This window comes from Rosa chinensis, chromosome 3 (genome assembly GCF_002994745.2).
Source record: "Rosa chinensis cultivar Old Blush chromosome 3, RchiOBHm-V2, whole genome shotgun sequence".
Classification (NCBI taxonomy): Eukaryota; Viridiplantae; Streptophyta; class Magnoliopsida; order Rosales; family Rosaceae; genus Rosa; species Rosa chinensis.
The window spans coordinates 30,912,401-30,930,579 of NC_037090.1; the positions used below are offsets into that span (position 1 = coordinate 30,912,401).

At 36.8% G+C, this 18,179-nt stretch overlaps 1 protein-coding gene across 5 annotated transcripts; it reads right to left on the minus strand.

Moving 5' to 3' along the window:
* Positions 1-2,068: 2,068 nt before the first annotated feature.
* LOC112194857 (folylpolyglutamate synthase) lies at positions 2,069-12,218 on the minus strand. 5 transcript variants are annotated; one of them, XM_040517156.1, is made up of 17 exons: positions 12,063-12,122; positions 11,738-11,822; positions 11,455-11,620; positions 10,884-11,095; positions 10,716-10,781; positions 10,187-10,296; positions 9,633-9,693; positions 8,691-8,774; positions 6,405-6,461; positions 6,153-6,213; positions 5,891-5,937; positions 5,673-5,750; positions 4,558-5,052; positions 4,308-4,386; positions 3,486-3,641; positions 2,820-3,016; positions 2,069-2,377 (listed from the first exon to the last, which is right to left on the minus strand). In XM_040517156.1, exons 3-17 carry the CDS (start codon positions 11,603-11,605, stop codon positions 2,318-2,320), a joined length of 1,914 nt encoding a protein of 637 aa, XP_040373090.1. In that variant the 5' UTR covers positions 11,606-11,620; positions 11,738-11,822; positions 12,063-12,122; the 3' UTR covers positions 2,069-2,317. The 5 variants fall into 5 exon arrangements, 4 of the variants coding, with proteins under 4 accessions (XP_040373090.1, XP_024190868.1, XP_024190870.1 ...); XR_002934169.2 differs by lacking the exon at positions 11,738-11,822 and having other exon boundaries at positions 2,820-3,036; positions 12,063-12,218; XM_024335100.2 differs by lacking the exon at positions 11,738-11,822 and having other exon boundaries at positions 12,063-12,218.
* Positions 12,219-18,179: the final 5,961 nt, after the last annotated feature.

The following is an 18,179-nucleotide window of genomic DNA, read 5'->3' on the forward strand; positions in this document are numbered from 1 at the left end:
ACGCCATCCTAACGCACTACGGCGAATTCCAACATCACACTCATTTCCCATTCCCCCCCTAGGAGCTTTTGTCATCAACATGACATCAAAGGTGAAAAACAATGAATCACCTTCCTATCCTCACCACAGAGTACAATTCATCACCACTATGGCTCCTAATGTAAATCAAACCATCAATCAATACAATCAAGGAGAAATCAAGGCAATCACATATCAAAATAAGCAAAACAATTCATAGTAATCCCTGCATATAATTTAGTTCAGGAGGTCACATTAAGTCCAGCAATTCAAATCATAGTAATCCTACACTCTGATGTCTGTAGGTAACCCCAACCATCACAGCAGTCCTCTCGATCTTTGTTAACTTAATAACAACTCAGTTCCGCTATCGAGCAATCATCACACTGATCATCACCTAGATTCTATTTATACCAAAATGGAAATTCCTTCCAATTGCCATAACTTTCTCATACGAACTCCAATTTCCGCGTTCCACATGTCCACGAACTCGTATCGACGCGCTCTACAACTTTCGTGAAGGAAGTTTTCGGAGAATCCCAACGAATAAAAAGTCAACCTTTGGCAACCCCCCTAAAAGTCATACTTTCGAATAGAAATTCGTCCGAAACACTTCCGCTCCATCCACGAGCCACGAAACCGTCCAATAACCATAATTTAGATTCCGGATAATTCTCGGAAAATAAATACGAATTTCCGGGGCATCACAGTTAAGTTGGGACAATATCAATGTAATTGAATAAAACCTGATAAGTAGTTGAGTTTGGACCATATCAATATAACAATAAATCAAGGACTATGTTTATCACTGTCTATCAATCAGGAGCAGTAGGTTAAAATTAGGCTAGGTAAAAGGTTTAAGAGTTTTTTTATTGGGACCTCCATATTTTCTCATTTGACCTCCGATGCTCTTTACACCTTCTATTTGCTTTTTGAAAAGTAAAATTTACTATTTAAACCTCTTTCAAATACCTAACTTAACCTTGCTTATAAATAGAATGTTCCAAACATTAAAGATGAGTTTTAATGCTTCCATAATTGTTTGTTTTTATTATTTTTTTTCTCTATTTTATGTACCTCATGATTAATTATTTACATATTAATTTCGCCAGAACATGCAGAGGTTTTGGCATGTAAGATGGCAATTGAGTTTGCCTTGGCTCAGAATTTGTTACCTGCTGTATTAGAAATTGATTCTGAGATGGTGCAACAACAACTATCTAGCTCTGAAGGGTTTAACACTTTCTTTCTGGGTCGTATCTATGAGGATCTGACCTCCATATTGGCTTCAACTCCCAATTTGCAGATCACTCACACTAGAAGAGATGCCAACAAGGTCACACACCTAATGGCTGCGCACGCTAGTTCTCTAGTACAAGAATGTTTTTATTTTTCTCCTCCTTCATTCTTATTAGCTGCTATTGCAGCTGACTGTTATCATATGTAACTTTCCAATTTTTCAATAAGGCTGACCTCTTCTACCTCAAAAAAAAAAAAAAAAAATTTACATATTTTTTTAGTTTAATTTAACTGCTACCTTTTTTTATTTTTTATTTTTTACAAATATAATGAAGACTTAGATTTAGGTCATAATATGATTTATTTTGTTCTCTTTCACCAATATGCGTTCAACATGTATATCATACATCCTTATGTCTCATGATCATAAATTCTTAATCATAGTAATTAAAACTAAATATATATGAATGCTTTAATGAGTATGTAGTGAAATTGGAAAATGAAAATAGATAAGGAAAATAATAAAAATGCAATCTAATATAATAAGCTATATATGTCATTTAATAATTCATAATAAAATGAGGTTAAGTGAGCAGATTTAAAGGTCCCAATAGAAACACTCGCAATGTTCAATCCCCTTCATGTTACCCGAGAAAACTAAACATTATAGGCTCTTTCCATCTTTCTTTTTTTTTTTTTCCTATAAACCAAATGCATGACAAATACTGAGAAGACCGCACAATAACCGTATTATAATAATAACACAATCCGGCAAATTCATGAAGATATTGAGGATGGAAGCCGGCAATACTGAACAAATCTTTATTATTTTTTTTTCTTTCTTCCTTTTTCTAATATTACAAGAAAAGAAATATGACACATAGGCATACTGGGTTGAAGTGAATGATGAGCCTTGCTCCTTCAACAACGTGGGTAAAACCGTAAACGAATCAAGTCAAACAAAGTTCAAGAATGTTTTGATAAAGACATATTGACAGTGTAGTTGTATTTTCTTTTTCTTTTCTTTTTTGGACAAGGACAGTATAGTTGTATGTATGTATCACTTCCTCAACAGCTTCAGTACATCCCCGACCAAATGCAGTGACCCAGTTACAAGAACCTGTAGATCCATAGTAAGCATTTAGATGTTATTCTTATTGTGAATGTATACAAAGGATTAGGACCACTCCAGCTAAACATAATTTTAGGGGGAAAATTAATCATAGGATATCATGATATAAATAAGAAATTTGTCAAAAGCATGAATATCACATCCAGAAAACTTCTCCAGTATATACCATTTACTAAAGTCTTGACAAAAAATTAACAAATCAGAAAGGAATATGGGTGGAAAACATGCTTATATTCATTTCTTGGAAATTCATATTAGGACATAAGAGTGGGAAGACCAAATAACGGCGAAGGAAGAAACATATGCATCATTCAGTGTTCAAATTCTTCTAATTCTAAATCCAATGAATCGTATGCTGATATATATCATGTAAGATAGTAGAGCTTGAGGAACTTAATGAAAGAAACAAATTCTATTGAAGTAATTTTACCTGGATTCGAACAGCAGGATTTGCTTTCACACAATCTCTGAGCCAATTTATTGCTAAAGGCAGTGAAGGGATTACTGCACTGCAAGTAAAATGATTGCCTACAGGACTGCAATTAGAAGCATCCTCATAAAGGAACTCATGAGGTAGAATTGCTGCAGCATCCATCTTTGATTCCATGTCAATAACATCATCCACTTCTGCATGTGAACAAGAAACACTGCATTCAATAGATTGGTAATCAACAGATGACCAAGGTATTATTCTCCAATGCATGCATAACTTGAACCCATATATACAAAATACAGAAAGAGAAACTGGGTCAGGACTCAGGATGGTTCAGTAACCTCTGAGTTAATAACAACAGGACCACATAAGACAGATTTATGGCACTTATTTTACCAAATTATAAGACCAGGCAAAAAGTTACTCATGATGGCATCATTTATTGCATTGTAAAGTATCAAAGGAGAAACAGCCATCTTTAATGGTCATGACTCAAGACTGTGTGTCTGCAAGTGTATAATAAAAAAAATAAAAAAAAATAAAAAAGGTATAAACATGTGTAGTAATATGCTTTGTTAATTAATTCCCAGCATCTTAATAAACAAACAACAAGGTAAATAACCAATTAACATGAAATTCAAACTTTTAAGGAAATGTATATACCCTTCCCATGCATCAACTTCTCCCAAAGTCTCTGGAGGTCGAATTGCCAAGCCAGGTCCCTACTAAAGGAATCTGCAGGAATGGCTGAGGCAGCGGAAGTAACTTTGTTATGAGTTGACATACCTGGGACAAAAAGGGCCTTCGAGAAATGACTACCTGAGAAAGATTATAACCAATCCTGAAAGCATCAGTATCAAAGTCTCAAAATCATATACACATATGAACTAGCCAACTCTAAAACACCAGACACCAGGAACTCCCTTGAACCTGGGCTCCAAACCCAGAAATCTGAACCCTGGACACATTACCCCATTCTCATTACATTTCATTAATGCAACCAAAAGTTAGCAATAGTAAGATGAGGTTTCTATGGTCTGTTGGTTGCGACCAAAAGGTTGCATATGTATATGAAAGCGGAAAATAAAATAAAAGTAAAGATAGGAAAAAATATAAATACGAACCATAAAAAATATAGTAAAAGATAAAATAAAACTTAAGTAGCTAATCCTTGATAGCATCAAGTCTTTGTTGTATTATGTTGTTATAATTTAATAGGGTTTAGGATAATGGTATCATATGCAAGATCCAAAAGTAGACCAGCAATTGCTCCTTTCTTTTTGACAGATAACCAATTGCCGGCTACCACTGCCCTAACCCAAAACCCCATCAATGTTCACTAGTCGGCACAATATTAGGAAGAGTAGCAGTTAAACACCAATATATCAGAACTTCTTAAAGAAAATAACTAGTTAATAAACATTGAGTACAGAAATATGAAGAGGAAGAGGGTTGTCTAATTAATTGCATTTGAATCAGCAGTACCTGAAGAAGCACATGTACTTACAAGCCGTGGAAGCAATACTTGAGGGTCTCTAACCTCCATGCAATTGAATAAAAGAATCTACAAGGTATAATCATTATAAAGGGAGTAAGGGACCAATTATTAGATCAATCATAATCTAACTGTAGATGAGAATCCGTAAGTGGATTATTGATTGATATAGCTATCCATGTTGTCAAATTTAAGGCATTTACCGCTAGAAGTACAAATTGCTGCTTGTGTTGATCTTACCTGCTTTGATATTGTTGTAGACTCCACCATTTCCTCTGTTCCATGCTGGACGTGACCATTACTCCAAACCTGCTCCCTATCTTTAACTCTAGAACAAGATGATGTTTTCTCGTTTGCCTTGATGGCAGTAGAAAACCATCTACCACAAACCTCCATGCTCTCAGGACTATGAGCTCCGTCCAAATAGAAAACCAGATCTCCACTAGAACATTCAGACACTTTTGATGAACTGAAAGACTTCGAGGAAGTATCATAAACAATTTCAGCTCTCCCAGAAAGATATGCAGTTGAAAGGCCCCTACAAAATGCCTCTGGTAATTTATCTTCCAATATATCTTGCCTTCCAAATAGTTTTTCCCAATTTCCTGTTCTTTGAAGCCAACATTTAGAAAGGGAAACAGCAAGACCAGCATTAATGAACTGGTGGTCACCAGCCAAGCTGAGTTTCCCATCCATCTGTTTACAGTCAAGTGGTGCCACTACCTCCAATGGAACCTATGATCGGTGAAGACAGATGAAATCATGATGCAGCTAACAAACGAAATGTTCTTCTTTGTGGGAACATGGGTATGCATTGGACTATAGTTATTAATTTATAAATGATCACCCCTATTAGAACTCTCAAAGACAACAAGCAAACTTCTGGTTACCGAAGATTCATTTCAAATTCATGACAAGGACGGAAATATCCACTAAGAACTGCATTTTTGCTGCTATGAATTTTTGATTTCCATGTTAAAACACTCTTATATTGTGAATGAGATCACATGAAAGCTGTCCCATCAGTTAAATCAAATTTGATTCACATGAAAACTGCAGTGAGAAAACATTCTGATACCAGATTTGTTGCTGAACTTAATCCAATTGAAGTATAAAATGAAAAATAATAATAATAATAATAACCAAAAGAAAAACTTATAAACTTCAATGTAAAAATGGGGCCCTTGTCCATAAGAACTGGCCACCAGAAAGGCTTTTATATAATCTCTGATCAGACAAACATAGTGGATTAAGACTCAATCATAAAATGGCCATTTTTGTTTTGTTTTGCCCATGAAAAAGGTTAGTACAGCAAATATGACCTCTGCATAATGGACATGTGAAAGATGGTTTACCATAAGTCCACGAGCCACCTCCTGGATAACATCCATTGCTTCAGAAAGTTGGGGTGCCACGAACGCAGGAACATGAGGCTTCAGGAGCAGGGAAGACATCAACCCAATTCAGAAAATATCAAAACTGCCAATTTGAATCCGAAACAGAAGTGTTGCAATAAATAACTAATAATCAAAGTAAATCATATCCATTTACTTCGAGCTGCTTATGTTTACACCTTCAATATTCCAGCTTTGTGGAAAGCTATCTGCCCAAGAGTATTTCCTGCATGAATCATAACACTAGAATTTAGCATCCATATATCTGATCACCATTTTAGTGCTAAAATAGAGGGAACAGAAAAGTAAAAGCTGGAGCTGATAACTACATGGGAAACTGATGACAATAATATAACTTGCAAATACTTCAGTATAAAATTACAAATATCTACAAGAAAACAAAGCCAAAAAGAAACTAGTTGATGAGTCAAATGGACGCACCCAATGCCTCCATGTGGTCCATTCCCAAAGAAGTAATGCCACAAACAATAGGTTCTTTGATCTGCATGATTACCAGTAACTTCATAACTACTACAATCTTTCCTCTTAATATTTACATCCCCTTTAGCAAAAATTAAGAGAATGCTGAAGTTCTACTCTTTGTTAATATGATCCTGGGTTTCTAAAGCAGCATAAAACAGTTTTGACATTTGAATTCACTTAAAATAATTTATATAATTTCGTAAAGCATACCACATTTGTTGAATCTCTTTTTCCCCCAAGACCAACTTCAACAATCACAACATCAACCTATAAAATGATAATATTATTAGTCTTAATATATGAATATATCAGAGATTGGAGGAAGAAATAAAAGTAAATAATGAAGGTCAAGGAGCACCAAATACAAATTGCAATAGATTGTTCATGTACCACCAATTCCATAAGCTTAGCAGGGAAAAAATAGATCCAACAAGTTATATCAAGCACGTGACCAACAAAAAAAAAAAAATTATATCAAGCTGAAGAGAATCCATACACTTCCTCTCGTTTATGTATGCCTAATAATTACGAATAAGATGAGAATCACACAAGCAGGAGTAGAGAAATTAGTTAATTATCAGATGTATTGTTACCGCGTTTCAAAAACAGCACCCTTTAGTACTATGGGCCCATTTGGAATTGCTTTTGGGATACCCAAAACCAACTTTGGATTAATAACAAACTTTAATTAAAAATAATAATAATAAATTGCAATATATATATATATATATATATAAAGAGTTTGTCTTGGGTGAGACTGCTTCCTCATACAAATGTTTTTCCCCAATTTGAAAACCGCTTTTAGGCATTTTCAGAAGCAATCCCAAACAGTCCCTAGGTCATGTAATTATTGATCTCAAAATCTTTTGCTAACAAGAATTAATGGAACAGTGTGTATCAAACTGACCGTACCACACACTAAAACAGATATTTGACAAAGAATATGAATTGGCTACTACAGACATATAGTTAAACTGCTTGAAGACCACAGGGAAGGGAGAAATGTAGGACGATTGGGAGATTAGGAAAACTAGCTCATAAGCAGGCAGCAGAACATTTCCTGACATCAATAATGTTCTCTTGATCAGTTACCAACCAAAAGAAACCCTGGTCAATATTGTCAACAAATCCATTTAGTGCAGATTCAGGGGTAGAAAGAAATATGTTTTAGTTTGAGTTAATTTTAATTTCCCTTCCACCCTTGGATCGAGATCCAACAGTTATTGAACAAGGTTTCTAATGCAGCAGCCGCAACTTGGTTAAAAAGAAATATCCTCTTTGGCAGCCTAAGACTAAGCCCAGCCTATTTTGGTCCAAATAAAGTCTACTTGGTAGTTTAAGGGTCTTGCAAGAGTCATTTTTCAATTTTATGAAGAGTATTTATGAGTCTAGTGCTTTTAGGAGTCCATTTAAGTGTTAGGGTGAGTATTCAAGGGTCTTGTTATTAATAAGTCTTTAATTGAGTCGTTTGGTTTTCTAAGAATCTATGGATTATGTATTTTAAGCCTATAAATATGGCTACCTATTGTGAATCCCAAATCAGATTTGGAATAATATAAACTCAAATTTTATTGAAAGGCTTGGTGCCTGAGTTCTCTTCCCTAACCTCCCTTGTTCTATTTTCCCCTTCTACAGCTAAAACCCTCTCTGCTTTCTTAATCTCTCGTCATTCCCCAATGCACCATAATCAGATTCTCACCGACTGTTGCTCTGCCCTGCATCAGTTTCCCTGACCAGAAGAACACCACTGACTCTTCTAACAGAATATCTAGGACAGTAATGACATTGACAGTAAAATAGAAAATTCTACGAAGAGCTGATGCAGGAACCAAGTTTAAATTGTAATAAATATAATCATCCAAGTACCAAGCACTATATACTTAAAGAGTTTTTCTACTAATTTATGTTTTAATATCAAATTGCACATGTATTTCAGGTTCCTTTGTTTCTCATCTAGTCAATATTTAAGGTGTCACCAGTACTGTCTTGTAAAAGTTTCTAGTGTATTATTTTGGTCATCTGAAAATGATTCAGGTACCAATAACTCTATAAAGGAGGCTATCAGTTCAGTTAGAGTGATTCCAAGACCACTATAGTGTGCTGCTGGAATTTTCAAATTTCTTCAGATTGATTTGAATACACCTCTTTAGATGTCAACGGTGGCCATAGTGATTCCAAGTATCACTATGTGCTTTTGTCTTACTGTTGTCCTACATCAAAAGCAAAGCACCATCTAGCAGGCACAGACGACCTGATTATCAGACTCTGGAGATTTTGTAATCTTTTCTTAGGAAATAAAAAGGAAAAAATCCAAGAGAAAGAAATTCATTATACCATTGGATGACTATTATGGAATAAAAAATTAAGGGAGAGGAGGAATAGACCTGAGGACTATTCTATGTGCGGATCCATGGAAGTGTGAATTGATTTGTTATGAAAGAAAACAGATAATTAACCAAAACACAATGCGGACAAAATTGTTGCAGCATGACTTACCTGTTCACAAATAAAAACTTTGAAAGCCAACAAAATGAGGAACTGAAAAAATGGAGGCATTGGCAAGTCTTCCGTAATCTTTTCCTGCAAATTCAAGCTTCAAATCACAAATTGACATCTACAAGTAGATAAACGATCACTGCATGAGTTTCTATGTAGTATGATGTGAAGCGTTAAAAAAACTAAAAGACCATGTAATGCATATTCAAACCTATTAAAAACCAAGCTGACACATCAGTTTGATGATTCTAAATCCTCCCAATTTGAAATATAATAACCCTGACCTGATAAATTATAAAACTTTATTATTTATACTAATGCTGCAATTGAAACAGCACAGCATTTTCTTGGGACATTTTCTCCATCAAGTTGAAATGCACACCAAAGCTCTCAGTGTAGTGAACAAAGTTCACATGCGATGCCAGACCCCGTAAGGAACTAGCAACATCCAAATAATGGTGATATTTTCTTTTTGAGATGAAAGAAACTACCCAAAAGAATATCACCAGATATTCACATCTTGAGATTCAATGAATATGAACAGTTCTACCCAAAGTGATGCCTATATGATGACTACCAGGAACAGTTTTTAATCTTTTCAAATGGTAATAATAAAACTGAATCCACCAAAAACAAACAAAACAACAAAAATTTGAATGAACCTCACCCAAGTATTACACTCGAATAGAAACTCATTTACAGTATGGAACAATAATTCTTACTATAAGCTACATGAAATATGGAACAACCAACCAAACACTAATGAAGGTACTCAGGAACCATGCTGGGGTAGAGCCTTGAACAAAAAGTTAAGAACCTCTATACAATTTCGAACAACTATATCTTAAAGGTAAATTAGAATACTATTATTTCTCTTTTTCATTTTTTTTTCTATTTGGTCTGAAATTTCTGAATGATAACATAGAGAAGCAAAAGAGATACCTCTAGTTGATACCAACAATTCCAAAAGTACTGCAGAAACTTATCTTCACTTATCTCCAACCTACACATGCAGTATAAAGTGAGACTCAGACCTCAAAATTAGAGATTGACTTGTTATTAGCGAATTATGATAAACATCCAATTGGTTTTGTTTCACAAACATTATATTTGAACCTTCCAAATAGGTATAATTTAAGACTAATTCCTGATGTTGCCCATATTTCAAAGATTCAATAAGAAAATGCATTCCAGTATAATAATTAATGAGACTCTTTTCCGCAAGGGGTTGTGCCAAAACAAATGAGGTACAAATAGACTATCTACTCATGGAAAATTTAGGTGCTCTTACTCTTCAAATTTGGGAAACTCTAAGGACTAGAGGCTTGCTACCACCAATTAGTTTAGAACACCAATTCTTATTGAGAGAAAGAGATAGTGATAGAGAGAGAGAGAGAGAGAGAGTGAGTGAGATTTGTGTGTGTGTGTGTGTGTGTATCAAATGTTTACAAGCAAAAGATAATCCATATAGCTGAGTTGTGTGTTAAAATACTAACCCATTTATACGAAATCTTTCTCTCACATCAATCAGGTGAGGAGAAGTGAACAGTCCTGTCCGAAAACCACACTGCCGTAAAATAGCTTCACAGAATGTGCATGTTGAACCCTTATATGCAAATCCGCAAAACCAAAACAGAATGTGAGAGAGAGAGAGAGAAGCAGGTACTAAACTACAAAAACATTTTCCATTTTAATCATGTCAGACACCTTGAACCCTTTTAAAGCAACTATACATGTACAGAATTGCATAATTCAATTGCATTAAAAATATAAACACATATGCACGGATCTAATAAGGATGTTTTCAAATTATAGCATTAGATATAGAGATGCATTGCTGACTCTGTGTGTTGGCTGTTCATATCTGATCTAACAGGTAAGAAACATGTCCTTGTTTGAGGACCTTATTAGTAAATGGCATTATGACGGTTTGATATCATAATATATTTCAAAGAATAGTGATAAGTGTCTGAAAGTCTAAGTCTGATTTATCAAGCATATATAGTTTATGGTAAGAAGAAACACCTTTCCCTTGGTTCCAGCTACATGAATAATTCTGAGTCCTCCTATGTCTTTCTCCAAGTCTAGTATCTGTAAGAACAATCATCCAGCATTTCAACCTCAGAACAGTAAATCAAATTGTTAACTAACTACTCAGAGCATGCTGTGCTAATCGTTTTGTCAGCATCATACCTTGAGATACATTGTCATCCTCTCCAATTTTTCATATTTACCACCAACAGATGATCCATCTCCACGTCTTTTACTTATAATGAGAGAGGAAAGTGCTTCCATGGCAGATTCATAAGACGATGTAAGAGGTAGGTCCTCTGAGTGCTCTTTGACAACCACATTGCTTTGCATTTGTTCCATAACTTGAGATGACATCATTCTGAATCTATAACCTACACATTAAGCCACTCAAGAAGTTCTTAAATTTTTTCAGATAAGACACGGGTGCTTTTATTTAAAGACTCAAACGAAGAATAACACAGAGGACTAGATGTCCACGGAATTTGCTAGAATATAGGAAAGACGTTCAGAAAGTCAAGGTTAAACCCTTCCATCCTACGCAATGATGACTTCTCCAACAACTAGAGGGTGACAATTTTTGTGAGAATGAAAAAACAATAGGGTCTTCAACCTCCAGGGTTTAACCCATCATTGCGTATAACTCAGACAATCAGAAGTTATTGAGAAGTAGTCTCCAAATTAAAGAGTCTATATGACTAACTTATCAAACGCATCAATAAGAGAAACTTACTAGGTCTGTTAAGATGACTTGTGATTGTAAAAGCTGGCACACGACTCGAGCTCAATGTCCTATCAATAAACAAATGGGCAGTTGGGAAATGATGGAAGCTTGAAACTCTAAGTATCTCACACTTGAGGTGAGTGGTTGCATGAGCAAGCATCAGGGATGATCAACCCTACAAAACAAACAATGACTTTAAAATTACGAGACACAATGTGGAATGCCCATTAACAACTGAGAATCAGCCATGACGTAAAAGCCCAACTGGTTGAGCTCAAAGCAAGAACATTACTGAAAGCAAATATGAATTTCTCTTTGACTGTGACCTCAAAAACTCATGCCCCTGTTTCAATGTGTTAACAGTGTTGCATATTGTCCTGAACCCATCAGCCACATTTAAATAAAGGAACCTCTCAAGTTGCAACGGAACAAGATAACTGGGTTTCCTTGTTTCCAAGTCTTGTCACAAAACTCAACAAAGCATAAAGTAAAAGCAGATATACACGACCAGAAAACAAAGTAGAAGCAAAGAGAGGTGAAAAAGATGCCCAACATCATTAGAAATATTCGGGCAGAAGCCACAAATAAGAGAGAGAGAGAGAGAGAGAGAGACTAACAGAGAGAGAGCGCGAGGGCATGGTGGAGTTGTGACGGAGGGAGACTAGGTGCCGCATCTCATGGAGTGTGTCTGCTATCCCGCGTTTTATTATTTTTCTTTTTTCTATCCTCGATTTTATACCGAAACTCATGTCAGCATGTGATGTTTTAATTTCATTAGCAACACCCCGATGCTTACTGATTTAATCAGTCTATTCGATCCATCAATTTTGACCGTTAAGTGTTGTTGAAATCCCAAATTTAGATCCAATTGGCAAATCTAGGGTTTTGGTTTCGTTTTGGGACCATTATTATTTAATCTCAAGCCACCCCACATCATCAAAAGAGGCCTTTTTGAGCCTCGTTAAATTGACATATTGGACTAGACTGATCAAATTGATAAGAATAAGAGTGTTGTTGAAGAAATTAAAACATAAATGATTGACATATTTTTGATGTAAAGTTCAAGGTAATAAACTGAATTTAGTCAGTAAATTTAATTTGCATTCAATGATTTTCAAATAAGGAAATGGTTATTGGGTAAACAGTAAACTAGGTCCTTTTGAAGAAAATAAAATAAAAGCATATAGTATGCTAAACTAAAATTGAAGCTCCAAAAGTTCACCAATTATAATAATACACAAACATATCAGACAAGACATTTTAGTTGTTGATAGTCGGACTTGATGTCGGAGGAGTGATACACTTTTTTAACTGCTTTGATTAAGTATAGTTTTTAACGAGGCCACATTAACATCTATCATTATAATTGATTAAGCTTTATTAACTAAGTTTATTCAGTTGATAAAATAAATAAAAAAAGGTAAATTCCTTGTATGGTATTTGAGGTATGGTCAATTGAACACTTTAGTACATGATGTTCAAAAGAGGACAATGTGATACATGAACTTAGGTTTCATTTGACTTTTTGGTACTTTTATTAATTTTTCAGTTAAATGTAAGAATAAAATTAATATTTAGAATATATGTATAAAAACAGACAAAAAAACATGAGTTTTGTTGGTTCATCACCACTCTTCATCATTTTATAGGTATGAATTAATCTTTTTTTTTTTTTTAGGAAAACGAGATTTTATTCAAAGATCAAATAGGAGGATGAGTCTCCTGTTGTACAATGTCCAGATTACAATTTCGAATAGAACCAAACCAAGTTTCATGTTGACCTGAATCAAAAGCCATATTGGCTAGTCTGTGAGCAACTTTGTTGCTCGTTCTAGGCGCAAAACAGATTTGTACCCCTGAATGTCCATCATCCCAACTCGAATGTCGTCAATGACACTTCCAAAGTCCAAGGACTGATAATCTACATATGCAATCTCTTGAACTGCTTGCAGGCAATCAGATTCAATGGTTGCTTGGTGTAGTTGCAGCTGTTTGGCTAGGTCAATACCAGCCCTAATGGCTAATAGTTCCACATGCTCTACAGAAGTAACATGTTGCATCGGTTGAGTAAAAGCAGCAATGAACTGGCTGTTTGAGTCCCGCATTATTCCCCCAATTCCTCCATGTGGTATCTGCTCTAAAAAAGCACCGTCAACATTGATTTTTACTCTATTGGCAGCAGCATGCTTCCACTTCTGTCGTATCTGTTTAACCGGCAAGACAGTAGGCTTTCTGGTCTTTTGAAACTCTTCAAGCCAGGTTAAACAAAGAAAGAGCATATCAGTTGCAGTTTGTGACCTATTTTCCCATAATTTTAGATTTCTATTCTTCCACAGCGCCCATATGATCATCATGAGTTTCTCGAAGGTCTCAGCCTTAAGACTCAAAGAAAAAATGTGGGCTGTGTCTTCAAGTCTATGAGTGCATAGCATGCAGTTGACTTCTCCCATGTATCCTTTAGTAAGCAGGCGGTCTCTTGTGGGCAGCAGATTGCTACATGCACGCCAAACACAGATGTGAACTTTGCTAGGGACATTTGCTTTCCACAGTCTCCTCCATAAGTCTCTAAATGGATCACCATTCGAAGTTGTAGTTAAGACATTACCAAGTACTTGCTCCCTAGCCACCCAATAAGCACTTTTAACCATAAAGAAACCCCTCTTCTCCATGCTCCACAAAAGTTTATCTTGCATCGCACCTCTGCTAAGAGGGATCTTTAGAATCTGTGCAGCAACCTGAGGATGAAAATAGGTATACACTGCCCCATAATTCCAGGAACGATCATAAGAATTTATTAAGTATGCAACCCTATCTAGAGTTGTATTTTCAGGCCTCTGAATCATGTATTATGGATAGTTTGGCACCCAATTATCATTCCATATATGTACCTCAGAACCATCCCTAATTCTCCATCGGATACCTGCTTTCAAAACCGGCCTGCCTCCAAGGATACTTCTCGATGAAAATGACGGTGCATCCCCTAACTCTGCTTCCCAAAAGGAATCATGTGGGAAGTATCTAGCTTTGTACAACTTAGCAATGAGGGAGTGAGGATTGGTAACAAGCCTCCATCCCTGTTTTGCTAACATAGCCAAGTTATAAGCGTAGATGTTCTTAAACCCCATTCCACCTTCCTGCTTAGTAAGACAAAGTTTTTCCCAACTCCTCCAATGGATTCTTTTTTTCTCATCAGTGTCTCCCCAAAAGAAAGACTCACAAAGCTGATGTATGTCATCACATAAACCTTTAGGCAAAAGATAGCAGTTCATAGCATACAAAGGCATGGTTTGAGCTACTGCTTTAATCAAAATCTCTTTACCTGCACAACTGAGAATCTTGGCCTTCCAATTCACCAACTTCTTCTCTAATTTTTCTTTGATGTATTGAAAAATCTGAGTTTTAGATTTTCCAACTCTCAGAGAGAGACCTAAATAACGGTCATGCTCATCTACAAACTTCACTTCTAAAATCTAAGCTAATTCTGCTTGGAGGCTATTCGGCACGTTTCTGCTGAAAACCACACTGCTTTTCTGAAAATTAATTTTCTGGCCAGAAGCTCTTGCATAGGTATTCAAAATTTCTTTAATTGTAAGACATTCATTCAAGGTGGCTACACCAAAGAGAAAACTATCATCTGCAAAAAATAGGTGATGCAGATGGGAGCTTGCGGCACATCTTCAAACCTTTGAGAGCTCCCGAGTCAACAGCTTGGGTTATTAACGCAATCAACCCTTCAGTACACAGAATAAAGAGGTAGGGTGAGAGTGGATCACCTTGTCTAATACCTCTTGTTGGCTTCACTTTCGTAGTGGACTCTCCATAAACTAGAATGGAATAGCTAACAGACTTTACACAGCTCATCACCATATGGATCCATTTCGATGCAAACCCTAGTTTTGTTAACATGGCTTGTAGAAAGGGCCATTCAAGGCGATCATAAGCCTTGCTTATATCTAGCTTAAGGGAGAAAAAGCCTTCTTCTTGAGTTCTCAGCTTGTACATAAAATGTGCCACCTCAGTGGCAACAAGAGTATTGTCTGAAATCAATCTTCCAAGTACATAAGCACTTTGAAGCGGAGATATAATGTCAGGCAACCATTGCTTCAATCTATTGGCAATGACTTTGGAACTGGTTCTGTAAATGACATTGCAAAGAGCTATAGGTCTAAAATGAGATGCATCAGTAGGATTTTTTATTTTCGAAATGAGACATAAGTGTGTAAAGTTCGACTCTTCCCAGATATCACCTTTCTCTAAGAAGTTACGGATAGCAATACATACATCAAGACCCACAACGTGCCAATATTTCTGAAAAAAGAATGGAGACATACCATCGGGGGCGGGGCTTTTGGATGGATGCATTTGAAATAAAGCATCTTTAATTTCTTCATCAAAGTACGACATGTTTAAGTCCTCATTCATAAGGGCAGTAACCTTCATTGGAGTGGCTCTGAATATTTCTGAAATAGGCTCGTCATCAACTCCTTCTGTGGTAAAAATGTTGTTATAGTAATTCAAGAGCATCCTTTTAATTTCAGCTGGATCTTTCTGCCATTCCCTTGCCTCATTATTGAGGCCCTTTATGGAGTTGCGACTCTTCCTGTTTGATGCTTTCCTATGAAAATATGCAGAATTACGGTCACCCTCTTTTATCCAAATTGCCCTCGACCTTTGTCTCCAGTATTTTTCTTGGAGTGAAAGTAAATGGCTTTGCTGAACATGAAGGGATCTTTGCTCCTCATACTGCCAAGGTGAAAAAGGCTGCTTCATGATATCATATAGTTTACCCTGTAGTTCACAGAGTTCACTTTTCTGTTTCTGAAACTCCACACAATGTCACTGCATTAGTTGCTTACCTGCAGCACCGATTTTAGTGTCTAGCTGCTGCAACACATTACCCGTTAAAGGTGCTGCCCAGTTGCGTTGGATGATCTCCATGCACATTTCATTACCATGCCAACTTTCCTCAAAACGGAAGCGCCTCCCCGCTCTATTAGGTTGATTGCTTTCTGCCCTTACTTCCACAAGTAAGGGAAGACGGTCAGAATCAGAAGGAGGTAATGTTACTGCTCTGCTATAAGGGTATAGATCTCTCCATGGTACAGACTGAAATCCACGATCTAACCTTTCCTTTGTGAATTTGTTAGACCATGTATACTTGCAGCCCACATAACACATATTTGTCAAGCCTGCAGGGACCATTGTGCGTCTAAAACGAGCCATTGGAGGAGCAGCTCGAGGCGGGCCGCCTAATTTATCAGATTGCCACATCAACTCATTGAAATCTCCTGCCATAAGCCAAGGTAGAGAGCAAACTTTATTTGCTAGGGTTTCTATCAAGTTCCGAGTTCTATTGCGATAAGCTCTGGAAGCTACACCATAAATCCTGGTGAAACGCCAAGAATCATGGGCACCGTGTTCACCCACCTCAGCGTCAATATGATGTGGATAGGAGGTACGGATATTAACCTGTAACTCAGCACTCCATAACAGTGCAATGCCCTGGGATTCCTTCTCGTGAGGGAAACAAATATTGTCAGCAAAACCTAAACGATTAGTGAGGGAATTAATTAGTTTTGGTGAAGCTAGGGGGTTTCGGCAAGGAAGATTAACTGAGGGCGCTTCAATTGGACCATATCAACGACAGCACGCTACGTTTCTTGGTTTGTAATTCCTTTGCAATTCCATACGAGGACGTTTCCCTGCCACATGACAGTGGGGATTGGTGTTGTGCATGGAGGCTTAGCGGCATCGCACAAGGAAACTAGGCGGCGCTTAGGGTTTGGTTTATTACTATAAATGAAACTTGTTAGTTGTTACACAGTATGGTATGAATTAATCTTTTGGGTTATGTTGAAGATGATATAATCAAATTTTATGTTTAAGAAATCTACTCATCGCGATTTGGACACCCATGAGACTACTCTATCAAGCTATGTCTAATCCACTTGAAGTAGTCTCATGAATGTTCAAATTAGAACGACTTAATTTTTAAAACATAAAATTCAATCATGTCATCCGAAACATAAACCAAAAGCACTAATTCATGTTAATTTGCTCCCAAATGACCTTGAAAATTATGAAGATCCAGGGCTGATGGCCATCAACCGACAAAACTCATGTTTTTTTATATTATTTTTATAAAGGGTCTTTGACCCAAAGCACCAAAATGAACAAAAATTGTCTCACTTACCCCAGCAACAAATTTTTGTTCCCACATACACAATTTAACAGAAAATGACCATTTTACCCTCAATCCAATTAAAGATTTACAACCCTGCCACTCTATCTTCTCTCTCTGCGGACACCGATTCTCTCTCTCTGGCTTCTTCAATTCCCGTCTTCTTCCCCTCCAAGTTTACCTTTCTCTCTCTCTCTCTACTTTCTCTCTCTAGATCTTACATGCTCTGAGCTCTCTCACTCCGAGTCGCCATGACGGCTCGCCGATCTCTCCTCCTTCTCCTTCCCTTACTCGCCTCCCTCCTCCTCCGTAATGCGGCGGCGAACATTCTCTTGTTGCACCTGATACACCGCTTCTCAGACGAAGCCAAGGCTCTTAAGGCCTCCCGCAGCACCGGCGACGCCAAATGGCTCGGTCGGTGGCCGCGAAGAAACTCCATGGACTACTACCACCTCCCCGTCAACACTGACTTCTACCGCCAGAAGATGAAGCTCGCCGCCATCGCCTCTTTTCGTCATCATCAGTTCCAGTTCCTTTTCCCCTCTGAAGGTAG